The sequence below is a fragment of the Cydia strobilella genome, chromosome 12 (assembly GCF_947568885.1).
Source record: "Cydia strobilella chromosome 12, ilCydStro3.1, whole genome shotgun sequence".
NCBI lineage: Eukaryota > Metazoa > Arthropoda > Insecta > Lepidoptera > Tortricidae > Cydia > Cydia strobilella.
The window spans coordinates 9065411-9084912 of record NC_086052.1 but is presented as its reverse complement, the minus strand read 5'-3'; the positions used below and the strand labels follow the sequence as shown (position 1 = coordinate 9084912).

Here is a 19502-nt window from a genome sequence, read left to right as displayed (position 1 = left end):
TGCAGAGATGGCGCCATCATAGCTTGCCCCTTTTTCTATGAGATTTGGCTTAAAGGGCTGGCATCCAGGGCATTAAAAAAACGAAAATTTGACACAATTATAGGGATTGACAGGGCAAGCTGTGCTGGCGCCATCTGCTAATTATTTCGACCGGCCAACCCCATTTCCCACAGAAAATTTGAATTTCGCGCCTTTTTCTACTCACAAAGTGGGTTCGCCAGAGTATACTTAAAAATATGCAGTCAAGTCTATTTATAGCTCCCTCCACACTCGTGCGCGAATCGCGGCCCGAAGCCGCGAACGCGAGTGTGGAGTCTCGTTCGCTAATCAACGAAATCGACTCCATACTCGCGTTCGCGGCTTCTCGCCGCGTAGTCTGGAGACTGGAGCGGGCTTTTGGTTGCAGAAATCCCCGCTTTCTCTGACCATTCTGTTTGAAAAATTAAAGATGAGGGGACCCTTCCACTCCTCCTTCCTTCCTTTTTCCTTTCACTTAAAGCGATTTTCTGCGGATATGTTAAATCTAAGAACTATTGTATCGTAGGTGTATCACAACAAACTCATAAAGCGGCCACCATGCGCGAAGCGGAGAAGACGTGCTAATAGAAACCAATACTTGTTATTTAGATATTACGTAACAAAACGTGTATAATTTCAACGACTAAATCTATCAATTTTACATTTTTGCTCCAAAATCGACACCGGCCTCTTAATGCGAAAGGAATGGTATCTCGGGTATTATCCATAACTATACATGTGGGTTCACTTAGATTGGGAATTAATTTCTGCGTAACCCATTTCTTAAAATTATTTTTATTCATCGAATCATGGTAATTTGCTTTTTTTTCTTTATCATTATATACCAGAAGTGCATTAGGAACAAATCCGGATGGTCCACCGGCATGAACAACGGCTTTCGATACTCCAGGTTCATTTTCGCTCTGCCAACATTTGGCGTAGTTCAGAAAACTATGAATGTAGGTCTCGTCCAAATAAACTATAGGCATATTTTTATCCCTTACTTCTTGTGTTTGATCCAGGGACCGGCCCGCTATCCCTTATCGGGGTTTTATAAGGGTATTGCATAAGGCTTAACTCACCATACCCTTTGCCAGACGAAACCCTTTGTTTTGCTTTTAAAAACCCTTATACCTATATAAAGCTACCAAATTTGAGTAATCGGTAGCCCAAATACCCTTACAAAACCCTTATCATCCGCTCACCAACACCTTGCATATTGCTTATAAGGGTTAGTCTTATAAAGGGCTTCACTTTTAGCATATAAGCGTGCTAATTTAAGTCGTCTACCTTATTCATAAAGCACACATTACTTCGAATCCGAGCGATCGTCGGCGGCGACGGCGGCGGCGTTCTTTGACTAGGCACGTATTTTCTTTCCTTTTCATACACTACCGTAGATATATACTAATCCTGTCTCTTTCACGCAAAGGGAAACCTTTATAAAAAGCGCTTAAAGATAAGGGTAACCCTTATTAAGGGCTAGCCTTATTTTTGGTTAGCTTTTCGGTAAGGGTTAGTCAAAGGTATGAATGGGCTTGCAGTTCAAAAGGGAAAGTCTATCAATGTGTTAGCCGTGTTTAAGTGTCGCCCATTGAAAGGGTTTTATCGCGGAAAGGGTTGTCCGGTCCCTGGTTTGATCCAAATATTTCAAGCGGAACCACAATATCGGAACGCTCCATCAATATTGACCGTTGGTTTCTGCATTTTTGATATTTGAATCCCATACTGTGCATCAGTTTTCGTAAGTACTCTCTGCTGCCTGTAAATCCAATGTCTTTCTTCAAAGCAGTGAGCAGTGTTTTGATACTCGGTACTTGTTTTCGCACGGCAGAAAATTCATGAATTTTATGCCTTATGGCACATTTATCGAAGTCGTCAATTTGAATTCTCTTTTTGTGTGGGGCTTTGTTTTGTACAGGGGGCAAAGTCAAGACCGTCTCATTATTTTTAGAAATATTTTTTTATCGTCGATCTACATAAACCTTAAATGAAATGAATGAAATAATCTTCTTCCTCGCGTTGTCCCGGCATTTTGCCACGGCTCATGGGAGCCTGGGGTCCGCTTGGCAACTAATCCCAAGATTTGGCGTAGGCACTAGTTTTTACGAAAGCGACTGCCATCTGACCTTCCAACCCAGAGGGAAAACTAGGCCTTTTTGGGATTAGTTCGGTTTCCTCACGATGTTTTCCTTCACCGAAAAGCGACTGGTAAATATCAAACGATATTTCGTACATAAGTTCCGAAAAACTCATTGGTACGAGCCAGGGTTTGAACCTGCGACCTTCGGATTGCAAGTCGCACGCTCTTACCGCTAGGCCACCAGCGCCAATGAATGAAATAATATTAAAGGAAATATTAATGGCATTTTTGTAATAAAACAGTTTATATTTGAATATATCCGTAGATATTTTCTGTTTGTTTACATCGGTGACATTCGATGACGTCTAACGTTCGTTGTCAAAGAGTACTTGTTGCCAGTAAAATAAATTAGTACCATTGAAAATCCGCAAAATGGCGAGGGTCAAATAAACTGTTTCCAGGCTTTAATTAACCTTTTCGACGCCGTGTCAAACACAAAAGCTGTCACTAGGACGCCACGTCACCGAAGTTTCAAAACTGAAATTGAACTTTATGCACATGCACGTAGGTCTATGTTGCTCTGTGGTCTTTGACCGATAAATCCGTCCGTCTTTGGCGTTGGACCTGCGGTGCCTATATATCTGTCATTGGCGTCCAAAAGGTTAAATTACACAAGTATATAATTGAGCCCAACACTGGCATAATACACGGGACTGTACAGTTAACACATTCACTGCCCCCAACGCACATGTGCGTTCACCGTCAATACCGTCATACAAGTTTGTTCCTAGGCCACGCCCCCTGGCAGTGAATGCGTTAAATCTACTTCAGGGCCGTGTTGCATAATAAACTACAACTAATACTACAAGCGGAACTTGAGCGGTACTCCTTTTCTAATTCCACCTATTAGAAAATGAGTTCCGCTTGTAATATTAGTTGTAGTTTATTATGCAACACGGCCCTGCTGTCAAATTCGAGACGATTTTTTCTTAGATTTTATACCTAACTATGAAAAACTCTTTGCTAGTATCGACGATAGGATATTAGTGGCATCTGCCACAAAATGGATAGGAAGGTATATAAAAATCTTATTGGTATAAAAATCAAAAGTTTTAATGGTATTTTCTGAATCGCACCAAGCTTTCATTTACTTTTTAGTATACAGAATGATTTTGTATAAACTATAATACACTTCATTGTTCTCACAATAAGAACACAAATTTATAATGTGCCATAAGACAGGTTACGTTACAACTGCAATTTTGTCTGACTCAATGATCATTTATACCGGATGAATGGCACACTGACGCGTTTGTAGCTGCTGTGTACATAACTAAACTAAACAAGTATAAATCCGGATACTGCTCACAATACCATTATTTTTAATCCAAAATTTGTTGACAACAAAAATGTAATGATTTATGAAATACTTTTATACAAATTTGAACATTACTGCATTATACTCATTAGATCTATAAATCTGAGAGACACTACTTGAAGTCAGACAAAATGTTTTTTTTTTCACAATACATACATATAATAATATCACATACTTTTAAATGCATTTTAACAAAAATCATCCGCTATTACGGTCGAGTGTAATTTTATTTCATGATCACTAATTAAGGAGTCGGTAAATAAATAAACTTACTCCACTGGTACAATTGAAAAACCATTATGAGATTTTTAACGGAAGCATAAATTAAACTCCCGATACAATAATAATTTATGGGATTTTTTCCTTTGTTTGAAGTTAAATAAACCAATTCTATATTTTAACACTAATTTACTCACTAATATTTACATTTTATTTATATGTATATATAAATATGTATAATTATATTGATAGCGATTTCAATAATCCTATCCCTCACATAATCAGCAATTTGATGTATAATTAACTAATAATGGTCACAATAACAACTCTATAGATATTTCCATGTAAATAAACAAGCAGTAGTGTACAGGCCGGCGGCGACGAGCGCCCAGAGTCTTCGTCCTATATTGCACTTGTCGAGCTAGCCGTCTCGCTCGCACCACCCTCCCCCGAGTCTCGCCCTCTCGCTCCGGCCCCTCACTCTCCGCTCCTCGCGACGTCGTTCGACTACGATATCGGTCAACATTACACTAAGAACGCGTCGGGGGCGGTTCGCGAGTGGAGCGACCGTCGTCTCGGCAAGCGACGTTACAATAAATATTTTTCTAAACCGATAATACGAAACGATACACATTAAACTGTCGTATTCTCACTCGCGACGTCGTTTACTCTACCGTATGTACAGGCGACGAGAGTCGGCGCTATCATCGCGGCTCCTCCTTCTTGAGCAGGTCGAGCGGGGCGAGGGGCGCGAGCGGCGGCGCCAGCGGCGGCAGCGGCGCCAGCGAGGCGTGCGGGTGCGCATGCGCATGCGCGTGCACGCCCGCGCCCGGGTGCAGCGGCAGGCCGTGGCCCAGGCCGCGGTGCAGCAGCGGCGCCGCCTTCAACTGCTGGTGGTGCGCGTACGCGCTCAGCATCTTGTGGCGGTCCTCCTCAGCGCGGATGGCCGCCTCGACGATGGGCGCGAAGCGCATGTGCTGCAGCGGGTCGAAGGCGCGGTAGGGGTCGCCCCAGGGCGGCGGCGGCGGGTAGGCGGGCAGCGCGGGGGGCGGTGGGCGCGGCGGCTCCTTGCGCTCGTCCTTCACCTGCCGCGCCGGGTCGGGCTCGGGCGGGCCGTTCCGCAGGGGGGAGCGTGCGCGCTCGCGCTCGCGGTGCTGGTGCTCACGCTGCTTGCGGCGCTCGCGCTCTTCGCGGTCGCGGCGCTCGCGGTCGTCGCGCTCGCGGCGCGCGCGCTCGCGCTCCTCGAGGTCGCGGCGTGCCTCGGCGGCGGCCACGGCGGCGGCGGGGGGCGCGGGCGGGCGTGCACGCCACGCGTCGTGCAGCGGCGCGCCGAGCGGGCCGTGGTGCACGCCGTGCAGCGAGGAGGAGAGGGCGAGGTCGCGACCGTAGAGCCCGAAGGCGGCGGGAGCGCCGGGAAACGCGCCGGCGCCGTAGCGACCGAACGGCGATATCCCTGAAACGCGCAAACCTCGGTCAGTGGGCGGCGCGAGAGCGGCGGCCAGCGAGACGGGCGGGTATCGGACGCTACCTAGGTGCGGGTGGTGCGGTAGGTAGGGCGCGGGCAGGTCGTAGGGCGAGCGGTAGGTGGGCGGCGGGGGCGCGGGCGCGGGGAAGGCGCGCAGCTTGTCCTTGTCGGCGGCGGCCGCGGCGGCGGCGGCGGCGGCGACGCCCGGGGCGGTCGGCGCGGCGCCGCCCGTCTTCTCCTTCTGCTGATGGTTGTAGATCTCCCACGCGATCCGCACGTGCATGGCATTCCATTTGCCGGTTTTCTGCAAACGCAAATGGGCTCCTATTAATACCCTGTAACGAGCGGGTTGTACTCGAGATGTAAAAATAGTGATACACAAAGAATGACAGTAATGAAATTAGGCATGCGAAGTAATGAAGTGGCAAGTGGAAACCTACCGCGACGGCGGGGCGAGGTGGTGGTTTAGTGGCGGAGTCGCTCGCGGCCGACACTACGGGCTGTTAAAATGAGGCGAGGCAGGGTTAATGATCGTAAAGCAACATAAACAACGTAAGCACTAAGAAAGGTAGATAAAGAAATGTTCGAGTAGGTAATAATGGTAATATAGGCATTAGGTATGCAAGATAACGAGTAATGTTTTCTTGACGTGGATTTGACTAACGCTTTTATTTTGTGGCCGGTATCACAAAGCCAGAAGTAATTATTTTGTTCCAGTAACTATATTAAAGTTAACAATTAAAACAAATAACCTGTGTATAAAGTGATCCATTTTCATAGGTCATAAAAGAAGACTAGAGACAAAATGATCACTGTACCAAGATACGATTGTTGGCCGAATCCACGGGTTACAAGTATTTAATAAATAAGTGTCATTACAGGACATGAAGCCCAATTACAGCTTAAAAGTAAATCTATGTATGTATGTATAAACTCTTTATTGTACAAAGACATAGAACACAAATATGGCACAGAAATAGGCAGTACAAAGGTAATCGTAAAATCAATAGGAATTTGTTTAAAAATATGTTGGCATTGCTGGTCCATCTAATTTAAGGTCAAAGTGAGATTTAACGATTAGATTAAGTATCCAAACGTTTAACAAAGACCATGAGATTAAAATAATATCAATTTAAATTACATCTTCGAAGGTGATGCAGGTATTATTAAAATATTTGATCAATCGGGTGGTTCTTAAAGACGACGAGCAACATCATGAATTTCTAGGTATTATAAAGCAGTGTAACTTCTTTACCAACCGCCCGACATAATTAAGGGTGGCAAGCTCGGTTCTCCATACAAACGTAGTTACGCTCTCATTTTAAAACGAGTAGCTAGTTTGCTCTGAAACTTTGTACTTACAATAGGATAAAGCATATCTATGTCTGTAATTAGTTTTATTAGTTAGTGTGAGCTTGCCGATATCGGACATAAACAGCATAGCATCAGATACCATAGTTAAAAAAATACAGCGAATTTAAGTTTTTCATACAAAACTTGTTTTTGCTCTATTTCGTTTGTTTTATAAACTGGAGCTATATAAATTAATTACAAACCTGCAACTTTGTTTGTATGGGAAGGGGAATTCGGCCGAGCTTGCCGGGGACTTAAGTCGTAGATGTTTATTAGAAGGTACCGGCCATTTATCACGTTAACAGTCCGCAGCAAGCTCGGCCGAATTTCACCTTCAAACGGAGTTTCGTTCTCATTTTAAAACTACGTGTTTGATGGTAATGAAACTTTGCACATACAATGACATGAGGTATATCGGTCTGTAATTAGTTTATAGAGCTCCAGCTTGCAAAACAAGAAACGAAACAGAGCACAAGTTTGGTATGAAAAAATTAAATTCGCTGTTTTTTTTTAACTATGGTATCTTAAGCTACAGCTAATTGCAGGCATATACCTATACCATATACCTTATCCTATTGTAAATACAAAGTTTAAGAGCAATCTAGGTAGTCGTTTTAAAATGAGAGCGTAACTACGTTTGTATGGAGAACCGAGCTAGGTGCGGACTCTTAAGTGGTGTACTCGTCCCTCGATCTTCCTCGACTCGCAGTATCGATTCCGATCGCGACAGGGAGGCCCGCCCCCGACATGTGATGCCCGGGTCGGCGGTGGTGCTGGTGGTGTAACGTGTAACAGGGTGTCGGGCGGGGGTTTACCTTGGGCGCGTAGGCGAGCGGCTGGGGTGCGGGCTGGGGCGGCGGGTAGGGCTGCGCGGGGTGCAGCAGCGACGACGAGTACGGGTAGCCCAGCCCCAGCCCGCCGCGGTACAGCGAGCTCATCTTGCTCACGTCCTTGAACTGAAACGGGAACGGACACAGTTTAATAACGTGCGTTGGGGAGTTGAAAAGAGGGGTGAGATAAAAAAATCTTCCGTGATTCCGAATAAAGGTACAAGTTGGAACTCGGCGAATGCAGACGACACGTCGCCGCGCTATGACTGGTTTTTATGTATTTCTATGTAGTAATACCATTCGAACTTAGCGACACGAAGTCGCCGAGCCCGGCCGCAGATCAGCAGTGCTGAACGAAGTCTGCAGTTGTCGTCTGCGGTCGCTACACGTCGCCGCCGGGTTCCAATTAGTACCTTTAGAGCGTTTTCACATTATCCGATCCGATATCGGATGTCGGAAGGACGTAAAATGTAAGATATGTGTTTCTCTTATTTATTTATGGATTAGGATATTTTGTTTGTGTGCGTATGTGTAGGCATAATGTTTATTGTAGGGTGCGTGACCGCTAAAGATGGCGCGCTTCCGCGGCCTGACTACGCGGATGTAGGATCCTACCTCCGATATCGGATCGGGCAATGTGAAAACGCTCTTACGTGTAATATTTTTAGTACTGGCGACATCGTTCCGACTGCCGTTTAGTTGTGCCAAAGATAAATATAACTCCGTAATAGATGGATACAGTCTAAGGAAAAAACGTGCCTCGAAAATCACGAAAATTTGATTCTCGATCAGAGGGCGCCACTAGTTTTGGCCTACTCTCGTATAGAGGGCGTTGACGGTTTCGTTTGTTATTTATAATTTTAACGCATATCAGTGAAAGACCATGGGTCAAAATCATATAAAAATAATTAATGCAAATAAAAAAATCATTTATCCATATTTAAATACATTTTAACGTATTTTTATAAATCTTCATTTTTAGTTTTAAAGTATGTCGATAGAATTTCAGAATCAGTGAATTTACTGTGGTTACAAAATTTACTATGACAGTACCGCTCTATGGTTGTGCCTAGTCGCTCAGTAGTCCCTCCCCACTTGAAGTGCGAAATTGTATGCTACCAGCAAATTTAGTTTAGCGGCATTATAGTCATGTTCGACTCTAACCTTTGTATTTTATTTTACGGGGGTTACAATGCGACACTGCTCATCTCATCTCACTACAAACTAGTGGCTCTGTGAGCTGTAAATCTCGCGAGCATAGCTTAGAACTGAATAAATGTACGCCATTTTCGTTGACACTCGGTCAATAAAAAATTGGTCAATTTTGACGTGAAAATGTGTGGCAATGGCATAATAAACTTTTATATTTTCATAAAATTTAGACGATTATGCCTCATCCCTTTGCGATGATCACAAGGTGTGCATGGTGAGGTCGGAACAGCCGTGTAGTGAGTGTGTGTAAGTTGGTGCACTGACCAGCGAGTGCGGATGCAGCAGCTGGTGCGGGTGGTGGTGCGGGTGCTGGTGCACGTGCGTGTGCTGGTGCTGGTGGTGGTGCATCTCCGTGCGCGCGCCCGCCGCGCCCGCCGCCGCCAGGAACCGGTTATCTAATTCGCGCCGCAAGAGGTCTGCCGAAGGACCTGAAATACATCAATAATACAGATAATAATAATGTGTTGACATATAAAATACTTCTATTTTACCAATAAAAGTTTGATTGATTGATTGATTGAATCAATAAAACTTTATCGTTTTACACTTTATATATCATATACGAAGGAAGAAGTGACCAAGGCACCCAGTGCCCAAAGCTCATATTTTGCATTCCCGGCAGATGCCATAACTAATAGGCCACCCGGATCACAGGTGGATAGACCGATTGCTGGTGGCCGGCGGCATGACCCTGGTTCCTTCTCAGCCCTGGAGGCCTCGTTCACTTTTTAATTCGTATACGGCATCTACATGCTTAAGTTCATAGTTGGGGGTTTTCGGGAGCGAAAAATCGATCTAGCTAGGTCTTATCTCTGGGAAACCGCGCAATTTTAGGTTTTAATTTATTCAATCTTTATTGCACAAAAGAAAATACAATCGCACAAAAGGCGGACTTAATGCTATGAGGTATCTCTAGCAGTCAACCTTGAGTCTTCAGGTTCTTCAAGATATTATAGTTTACGACTTGAATATAAGATACTTTTTATCCAGAGAGTAATGTGAATGTGGTTAGAATAGAATGTATACTGACTGGTCTGGAAGAGCGACTCGGCCGAGAAGGGGTTTGGGTTGGGCGGCGCGAGCGGCGCGCCGAACAGCGGCGGCGCCGGCGCGAACCCGCGCTCCGCCCTGCTGGAAACACACACCATCACTACACTGTACATTATAATACGATAATAAAGGTACAAGTTGGAATCTGGCGACGAGTCGCAACTGCAGATCAGTATTGCCTCTCTCACTCTTGCTCGGAACCAACTGCATGAGGCGCCTATGTTCTGCAGACGGAGTCTAATAACACAGCGACGTGACGGGTTCCAACTCGTACCTTAACAATGCTGTCAACATCACATCTTAGTGTATGTGCTAGCGTCCGAGTAGCGATCGGATCGGACAGTCTTTTTTCGAGAGCGTTTTCCTTGCCACCAGAATGTACAGTTACCAGCGACATGCATTTTAATTATTCACACGAGACAATAACCAATCGGTACTTGCATTATTAATTTATTACCGCTGATGGCACACCATTTCGTACTGACACCATTTAAGTTTGTATGCATGGCAAATCACTCAAATCGTCCACCGTTACATACTTAATAAAAGTAGAGGTAATGAATGAATTTATTCGGTGGATGAATTGAATGGTTTTCAAGTATGAGTTTTTTTCTGACTTTCAGCAATAAGTATTTAGAATGTACTAGCGCCACACGACATCAGATGGTTACCCTTTTGTCTAAATTAAAGGACAGGATAACAATATTAAAAAGTTGATTGTTCCATCTATATCTTCGGGTGTTATTACTTTTTGAATCGAGAATCACGGCCAGGCTTCCGTTTTCTTTTCGCGGGCCGAAAGTATGTAATTTGACTATTGACGTGTGTTCTCGATGGTTATATATAATGTTAGTAATTGGTTTTGATATAGGTACTCACGTGACCCCCCAGTGCGCGGGCGGCTTGGCGCTGGAGCTGATGCTGGGCACGGTGGGCACGGGCGCCAGCGAGTGCGGCAGGTGCGCGCCCGGCGCCGCCGGCGTCGGCGTCGGCGCGGCCAGCGGCCCCATCCCCACCCCCGCCCCAGCCCCCGCCCCCGCCCCCAGGCTGCTCAGCGGGGCTAGCGGCGCCTGCAACCAGGGATTTATTCAACATTAGAGATGGGACACTGAACTGAGGTACGTCAGCCCTACCTCATTAGCGATCGGTATCAAAAGAAAGAACATAGAGGCCTATGAAGCCCCGATAACGATATAGTAGTTTTGCGTTAATTGATTTCGGACTTCAACTAAGTAACGTAACATGTGTTGTTACGCACTTAGGAGTTCCAGAGTTATTTTACTAGTCACAAGTTAACAAGCACCAAGCTGAATTGCAAATACTTACATACTACGATATCGATTTTATTACGTTTTTTTAATACTACGTCGGTGACGAACGGCCCGCTTGATAGTAAGCAGTCTCCGTAGCCTATGGACGCCTGCAACTCCAGAGGTGTTACATGCGCGTTGCCGACTCTAATCTAACACTCCGCACCTTGAGCCCTGGCAAACTTACTTAAGAATCTTTATCAAATTGGCGCCGGTCTTGATCTCTTGGAGTATTTGTCGTGATCCGAACTTCTTTGTTAGATGATATATTTATATAAAACACTGACCGCGAGAGGTGTAGCGAGCGGGGTCGCGAGCGGTGTCGCTAGAGGCGCGGGGAGGGGCGCGCCGATCGTCGCCGCCAGCGGCGCGCTGCTCGCCGACGCGGGCGTGCTGCGCGACAAACTGCTGATGTTGCTGCTGAAATCAAACCAGACAGGTCTTAAAATTATGTCTTAGTTGCGCCTAACGAAAGTTAATTGATAGTAAGTATACGGACAAAGAAAATATGTATTTAATTTAAAATTTAATTCGGATTGTTTTCTAGGCAAGTATGAATGAGGCGCGAGGCGCCCGTCGGGCCTGGAGTGTGTAACTATATACAACGGCGTTTGGACGGAAATGACGATGCAGATTTCATTAACCAAAAGTAAAAGAATATACCTAAAGCTTTCCCGTTCCCGGTTGGGACTGTGTCCTCTGGGCGAGTAGGAGTGTGGTGCGTGTGGAGGTATCGAACCGGCGGCGCCCGTCGAGCCAGGCGTATGCGGTCGAACGCCTTTGGGCGTCTTTGGCGCAACCAGTGGTGACGCTGATAGACTTGTGCGCTGGAAATAATAACAAATTAATGATTAAAAAAACATTGTGTAACATAATGTAAATTGCTGTTTGAAGCAACTACTTACTATTGCTTACGTTAAGAATAGAAATTTGAATATTTATTTAAGAACAAACAAATCTGTGCATATCGTTGATCATTTTAATAAACGTTTGCGTTTGTATATCAAAGCCAAAAGAGTACATTTTGAAGAAATACGTTTTGTTCCTGTCAAATGATTGTAGTTTTAATTTCTAATGACATTTTGTAAAATACCTGTAAATAAGGAACATATTCCAAAAAAAAATTAGTCAACGTTTTTTAGGGCAGTCAGTCAGTCTATCGGTCTGAAATTTTGAAATCTGAATTATCGATTATGGGCTATTTTTTTCGTGAGCAAGCCTTGAAATTAAGTTTTTTCTTGATCAAAGAACTAACCGTGTCCGCTGAGTTTCTAGGAGACGCAGCAGCGGGTGGTAGATACGGGCTGTGTTGTAGCGTCGTGGCGTACGGCGCGTACAGCGGCGGGAACGTCGCCCCGGAGTACACGGCCGGCGGCGGGAACCCGTTGGATGAGAGCGCCGAGCTCACGACCGCCTCGCTTCTTGGCGCTTCGCTCGTAGGTTGCCGCGAGTCTATCACTGGCGGTAGGGAATGACTGCTTGTCGTGACGACTGTCGGCGCCCCGCTCGACACGGGCAAGGCGTCCACGTGATTGTGTTGGGGCTGGTGAAGCGTCACCGGAGGAATAATTGGAGCCGGGTGAGGAGGTAGACTGAGACTCGGATGCTTCAAATTTGGTGTAAAACTTGATATAGAACTGGCAGTCGTTGAAGGAAGTGATAATGGAGGCCCAATGTGATTCGGAGTAGACGTCGCTAAAGAGTTAGAATTACTCGAGGGGAGGTGATTCACGTGATTGACAATGGAATGGCTGTTTATGGGATGACTTAAAGGTGTGACAGTCGGTTGGCTGGCTACTGAGGATTGAATATGATTCGACGACACGTGATTAGGCATGGTGAAAGGAGCGAGATGGGGAGGCCGACTCGTATATACCGATTGTACGGAATGTTTTTGTAAACTTGATTGACTCTGAAACGGTATCGAATGGCCGTGAATACTGGAACTTAAACTCGAGTTTATATGACTAGACCCGATTGACGGGGCGGGGTAAGGGCGAGAGGCGGGCGCGGCCGGAGAGAGCGGCCGCGCGGCCAGGGGTTGACTACTCGGAAGACAGCTCGGCGTGGACGACGCGACCGAGTGCGGCGGCGGCGCCACGCCGTTCACTCGGCTCGGGAACGAGATAGGAACGGAGGGATGAGTGGGGGCGGCGGCCGGGGTGTTCCGGACGTCATGTCCCGGCATCACGGGGTGAGGCTGCGAGTGCGACACGCGACTCGGGAGACTAGGATGCGGCGGCGGCGCAGCGGCCGGGGCCAGGTGCGGCGGGCGCGGCGCGTGCGGCGCGTGGTGCGCGTGCAGGTCCAGCGGCGCGGCGGGCGGGTCGACGGGCTCGGTCCGCGTCTCGTGGTTGGTGTGCCGGAAGTCAGGCAGCGCAGGCGCCGCGTGCGCCTGATAGGCAGTGTGTGAGGGGAAGAGCGGCGAGGGCGCCGGCGGAGCCGGTGGCGCCGGCGTAGGGCTGTCGGCGGCGGCTCGCGCGCCCGGTTGGAGCTTGTTGTTGCTCGCGGGTCGCTCGGGGGTGTCAGGCCCGGCGGCGCCCACGGGTCGCGCGGGGATCTGCGTGGCGGCGTGGCCGTCGAGGGCGGGGATGTGCGCGCCGTTGGGCCGGTGTGGCGGCGGAAGCGCGGGCGGCGGCAGGGCGGCGGGCGCGGGCGAGGGAGCGGGTTGCGGCAGCGGCGCGGGCGCGGGGCTGGCGCTGCCGCCGACGGGCGCCCGCGACAGCGCGAGTGCGCCGCCGCTGCCGCCGCGCGCGACCAGCTCGTTCTTGGCGCCGCCGCCCGCCCCTGCCGCGCCCGCGACACCGCCCGCGCCCGTTACCCGGAACAGAGAGCCAGCGTCCGATACCTGAAAAGTATTAGGGTAATCATAATTATCTTCAAGCTTGCCACAAGCACTTGTAACGAGATAAGTGCTAGCTAGCAGGCTAGCTATCACCATACTGAAGTCATTTTCAAGTTACGTATAATGTGTTTTATTATGTCATAAACAATAGTTATTTACGATACAAGTGCGGAAAAGAGGAAATTCGAAACGAGTGGCGATAAATTAAAACACGACCTCAGGGAGTGTTTTAAATCGACACGAGTTGCGAATTACCTATTCGCACGTGTATTGTACAACGTTTTACAGTACATATGGCCCTTTAAACTTTTGACATGTGCACGAAAAGTGCTCTTTTACGCACTAGTGCGAGAAAGTAGCACCATATGTACTGTAAATGTTTTTTTCCAACTATTTCTAAATACAGGGCTGGTATCGAAATTGCAAATAATGCGTATAATATATACTCACATCTTCCATTGACGCATCATGATATCGTGGTGAGACATTTCTACTATTGTCTGGGCTCGCCTGTAACAAAAGAAACACAGATGAGTCAAGGTACGGACGGTAGAAAGTGTTTCTTAAACAGTATTTCAACACAGCCTACGTTCGAGTGAAAGCTAAAATTTAGCACTGGTCGCATCATACATATAGTCGGGGCAACGATGCTGGTCTGTTATTCCCACAGCCTATAGAATGCGAGCAAGTATTAGGCGAACCAATACAATTATGGCCTCTTGGTCTCCGATAACGCTTAATTTCTAGATTGATCTAGAGGTTTCAGTTATGTTGGTCCTCTTGAGTTAATGCTCGAACACTCAGTAATACATGATGGCCTGGTTTGTATGCAGACACCGAGCAGCGCGTGAGTGGATATTAGTATTCCGCCTATGTCTGTTGCTCTAAAACAATCGCCGCCCACAGTGTTTTTTTTTGTGCCCGATGGACAAATACAATCACGTCTGACACATAAAACAATGTTAATAGGAATTACAAGCAGAGATTGAATAGTAACAACTTGTTAATATCACTAACAGATCTTGCATCATACACATTAGCATCACGGTTTTATTCATTGTTAATAGTACATTACTACAGAGGCTGGGAAGTAAGGGGTTGCCGCCCGAATGCATATATACGGCCGAACGTAGTGAGGCCGGATAGTTGTGAGGCCGACAACCCCTTTCCACGCCGATGTATGTATAGTGCTTTTCTCAAACATATATGCAATGAAATAAATAAAGAAATCTCCACGAAATTAAAGTTTTATTTCTAAAGAAACTAAGAGTAAACGAGGCACAAAATATAACTACCACCTATACGTATCTTTATCACACGTGTCGTATATTTTACACATGTAGTTTATCAATTTATTACACAAATATTCAAGATATATTTATGTATCTTTAATTTTTTCGCCTTGCATCCGTCTGACTGTAGTTTTAGCCACATAACTAAGATTACATAGCTTTTTAAGTTGATATTATGCTTCACATACATCGTTGCTTTAAACATGAAATATAATTAACAGGTATTCATTTAATATTTTCGTCGAAACTCATATTAAATAACACAATCAACAACGCACAATAAATTCAATAAAATAGAACTACAGAATGAAAATTGTTCAACTTTACCTCCAAAACGATAAAAAAAATACCTACGCGTGTTTGAGTGTATTTTTACCGCTAATATTTAAATGAAATATTTTAAATCTGTATTTGTAATTATAGTTTGTCAAAGGACTGTCTTATTTCAAACATAGACAGAGAGAATCATACTATCTTTATCTTACACTAGTACTAGCACCCGAAAGAAAAGGATGAGTATAGTTTTTTTTTTGTTCTTATTTACTGCCAATTTGGTTTGACCAACTATAAATTTGCAATTCAATATTATTGGAATTTGTTAATAATGTTTTATTTATGATTTTTTTTGGAAATTCTATCAAATAAAACTGCAAAATATATCAAATATCGTTTATTGTTTTTTTTAATAGTCGTATTGGCCGAATGTCGTTCCGAACCAAAAAGCAAATATTGGTTATAGTTTTTTTATGACTGAACGCCATGATGCTGTGTCAGGTGTGTCAGAAATATATGCGAAATGGAAATTAAAAAAAAAGCCACTCTCGTCTAGCCGAGACGTGAGACGTGATACTTCCCAGCCTAATATAAAGAACGTTATATCAATATTACACAGCATGTTTGAGAAAAACAAATTTAACTTCAGTAAGAGTGTGTCATTAGGTTCAAATTTAAAAATCGAAATTTATTGTACTGTTAATAAATGTTAACATCGACGACTTCCTTTTACGAGTGGTTTAATTAACGCCAAATAAAAGGGAAACAACAACGAAGTACGGGAATAAAAGGTACATTCAAAGAGGCGAAGACTATGGGTTTTGTTTTAAAAGATAGACTGCAAATTCAAGGGGGAATGGAAAGTAATTACTTGGGGATATTTACGATCAAGTCAGAGCAGGGCTCAATAAAACTAGTCAGGTAACCGCCGGGCGGCCATTTACGACCAGCGTAATTTAAGTAGCCGTGTTTCTCCGCTTTGTTTTGTTACCTAGGTAGTAGGTACGTACACCTGATTTAACAATGGCCGTTTTATTTGCGAACAAGCTCTAAACGTTGAGCAACGCGGTGAAGAAACTGAATATTACAACGTAACGCTAGTTAGCAGATTCTGTGTGTCGAAAGTGTTGAAACATCAAGTTAGCACGTCTAATGGGACATCATAAAATAGTGCTAAGCTGTTTACTAAAATATGTTCGCGGTACACTGAACTCTGTATTTGAGCAAGAATTGTTTCAATAAAGAATTTCTTTTGAAGTTCGGAGCGACCTTTTTCCGAGAAGGAATTCGCTCGCGGACCATTAAACGCAACTTTAGCTATTATCGAACAGATTCTCTCCCTACTGCGGTCAAATAAAAACAATGTTATGCGCTGGCGTAAAAATAATACATATTTAGATATTTTGCGTCTAAGTTATATGTCAGGTGGTAAACAAGTGGCAATATTTTAGGGCAAAATTCATATTAAACTAAACTCAAGAGCAATGAAAGCGTGTCACGTTTTGAGGAAATTCTATACGGAGTGATCAGACATTGATTTTGTCATTTATAGCGTGGCGTGGGGTCAAAGATCGAAATGCAGAAAATCCACGCGTCCTTATAAAACTACCAAAAGGTTCTTCACACAGCAGTCTTTATAAATGTAGGCAAAATTTTTACGCATTAAACAAATAAAAGTATTTCCAAATAGGCGTCGCCGGATTACGGGCGGAACGAGCTAAATGTAATGTAGGTAAAGTAGTCAATCGATCATTTGAAGGGAACAAAATCTTTTCAGGAGCATTCCGGCAATTGAATGTTTAGCCTTATCCGGAGAGGGTGGGTCGACGATCCGCAACAATGGAGTGATAAATCAAGTATGGGCCGCGCGTGCCGGCGGCGCGCGAGCGCTGCGTCCGGCGCAATAAGATATTCAAAGGTGCCGCACTGGTGTTGTGGCGGTGGCACGCCGCGTTGGCGGCCTGTCAAACCGTCTCAGGTTAAAATAGACATCCACCGAGGTATTAGCGCGATGACTGATGCGTCGACGAGCAATTATAGCGAACCACCGACCAGAAACAAACGCCACTAAAATAAACCAGCAATAAAAATAAACGACAGCATTAGTCAACGATGTCAAAATAAAAAATATTAACACGACCCGAACATTGAAAATTGTCTCGCTGTGGAGACAGTTTATTTTCTGAAAATAAATTTGAAAGCTCATTTGTAAAAACACGAGTTTAATGGGTAGCTTGGGCGAAAATTATTTGTTGGCTTTTATTGTAGATAGCTACGAAAAGTTTAAAAATAAATTAAACGTTGGAATTTCTGAATTAATTATATTCAAAATTACGAATTCAAAACAGATAGCGAAACATAATCTTGCGATCCCAGCCCGGGGGGCCGTTTTGCTCGCCTCCCGTCGCTCTCCGAAGGGAGAGCCGGAAAAATGGCGTGATAGCTTCTCGCTCGCCCCTCGTTCGAATTTCTAATACTTTGACAAACTTTTAATAGGATAGAACTTGAAATTCAAGGAGAATTCCGTCTCGCAGCAAATTTCAAACAGCGGTTCGCAACGCGATCGTCGGCTGTGACTTTTCTTTTTTACGTTACGAGGTTTCCCGTTCAACGTTTAATCAATTTGAATAAAACTTTCTCGAGGAAAGTATTAATAACTAGTTGTAAACTCGAGAAAAGTTACCGGCTTCTTAGTCAGGTAAGCTTTTAAGTACCCTACGACTGTGAGTGACCGCTCGTACAACTGTTTTGCTATTTAAGACGAAAGTGGAGGACCCGCGCGAACTCGCCTTTTCATACAAACGTAGTTCTCAGTTTCCTCTCTGGATATTAACATTATTGAAAATATTTTGACACAATTTGTTGTACATCAACCACATCTATCTTCCTACGTTTGATTTTATTTCTTATTTATAAGAGTTAGGAGCATTTAAAAGTTTGTATGAAATCTGTTTCTCGCTCCTAATTTTTACAATAATCAAAAAATCGATGGCTAACATAGCTATGGTTAAGGGGATCCCCACGCCCCAATGACCTTCTATCTGAATCCCTTAGTCTTCTAATGTTTTTGTAGCTTATCAAGTTATCATATTAACAGCAACAGCTTTAAGCAATATAGTATCCCATATTTACTTCAAAAGTGGATCAATTTTAGGCCAAAAAACTTTAAAAACTGGTTTTCTGGCCATAACTTTTGTGTTAATTAGATTAAAATTAAAACCTCTAACACGTTTTTAGGGTTCCGTACCCAAAGGGTAAAAACGGGACTCTATTACTAAGACTCCGCTGTCCGTCTGTTTGTCTGTCACCAGGCTGTATCTCATGAACCGTGATAGCTAGACAGTAGAAATATTTACAGATGATGTATTTTCTGTTGCCGCTATAACAACAAATACTAAAAAGTACGGAACCCTCGGTGCGCGAGTCCGACTCCCACCGAGCCTGGCCGGTTTTTAGAGACGTCAAAGATGAACACAAATATGTAGATTTCGTATATGTAAGATCTTTCACAGCAATCTAGATACGAAAAAAAAAGTGTTTTTTAGACAACGCTTAAAAAGATCATAAAAAAATGTATTTTCTTTCAAAATCCGGTAGACAAAATGGAGGCAAAAGATTGAAGAACCGATAGCCGTTTGTCTTATAATTATATCTGTAGTGCAAAAGTAGGAGATACAATTTAAAACTTGTCAAAAATCGATGAAAACCTCGGGTATTAATATACCTACATCAAATTATGTAAAAATATTTTCCATTATGTCAATATCCAGAGAGGAAAATGAGGACTACGTTTGTATTACATTGCGGTTTATCCACTGAATTCATTGTACACTGTAATTTAGCAATGTTTTGAATATTGCATGATTTGCATGTAAGTTCTGGAACCGTTTAAATGGGGATTTAACTCCAAATTTGCTTAGAAAGTAGCATTATTTTGTCAATGACCTACTGATACTAGAGTTAAACCAAGAAAAGTCTGCAGAGATTTTGACAGCACACGCAGTGCAGGTGTTATTTTAAACGTCAAACTTCTATGAAATTATGACGTATAAATAACACTGGCACTGCGTGTGCTGTCAAAATCTCTGCAGACTTTTCTTGGTTTATCTCTATTACATATTTTCTTTATGACAATAGGGTATTCTCCTACTAGTCAAATCAGTTTCTTTTTTAG

General features: G+C 44.4%; 1 protein-coding gene across 8 annotated transcripts in view; it reads right to left on the bottom strand.

Annotated features, from left to right (window-relative positions):
- Positions 1 to 3189: 3189 nt before the first annotated feature.
- Positions 3190 to 19502, bottom strand: part of LOC134746076 (fibrosin-1-like protein) — an 85577-nt gene continuing 69264 nt past the window's right edge. For 4 of the 8 annotated variants that reach the window (XM_063680300.1, XM_063680303.1, XM_063680307.1 and 1 more), the window contains 10 exons: positions 14214 to 14273; positions 12174 to 13766; positions 11582 to 11745; positions 11206 to 11338; positions 10488 to 10678; positions 9589 to 9689; positions 8823 to 8986; positions 7332 to 7472; positions 5604 to 5663; positions 3190 to 5467 (listed from right to left, as the gene is read on the bottom strand). In XM_063680300.1, coding sequence (XP_063536370.1) covers positions 4403 to 5467; positions 5604 to 5663; positions 7332 to 7472; positions 8823 to 8986; positions 9589 to 9689; positions 10488 to 10678; positions 11206 to 11338; positions 11582 to 11745; positions 12174 to 13766; positions 14214 to 14273 — 3672 coding nt within the window. In that variant the 3' untranslated portion in view covers positions 3190 to 4402. The remainder of the gene's footprint in view (positions 5468 to 5603; positions 5664 to 7331; positions 7473 to 8822; positions 8987 to 9588; positions 9690 to 10487; positions 10679 to 11205; positions 11339 to 11581; positions 11746 to 12173; positions 13767 to 14213; positions 14274 to 19502) is intronic. The other 4 variants (XM_063680306.1, XM_063680302.1, XM_063680301.1 and 1 more) reach the window with 4 other exon arrangements.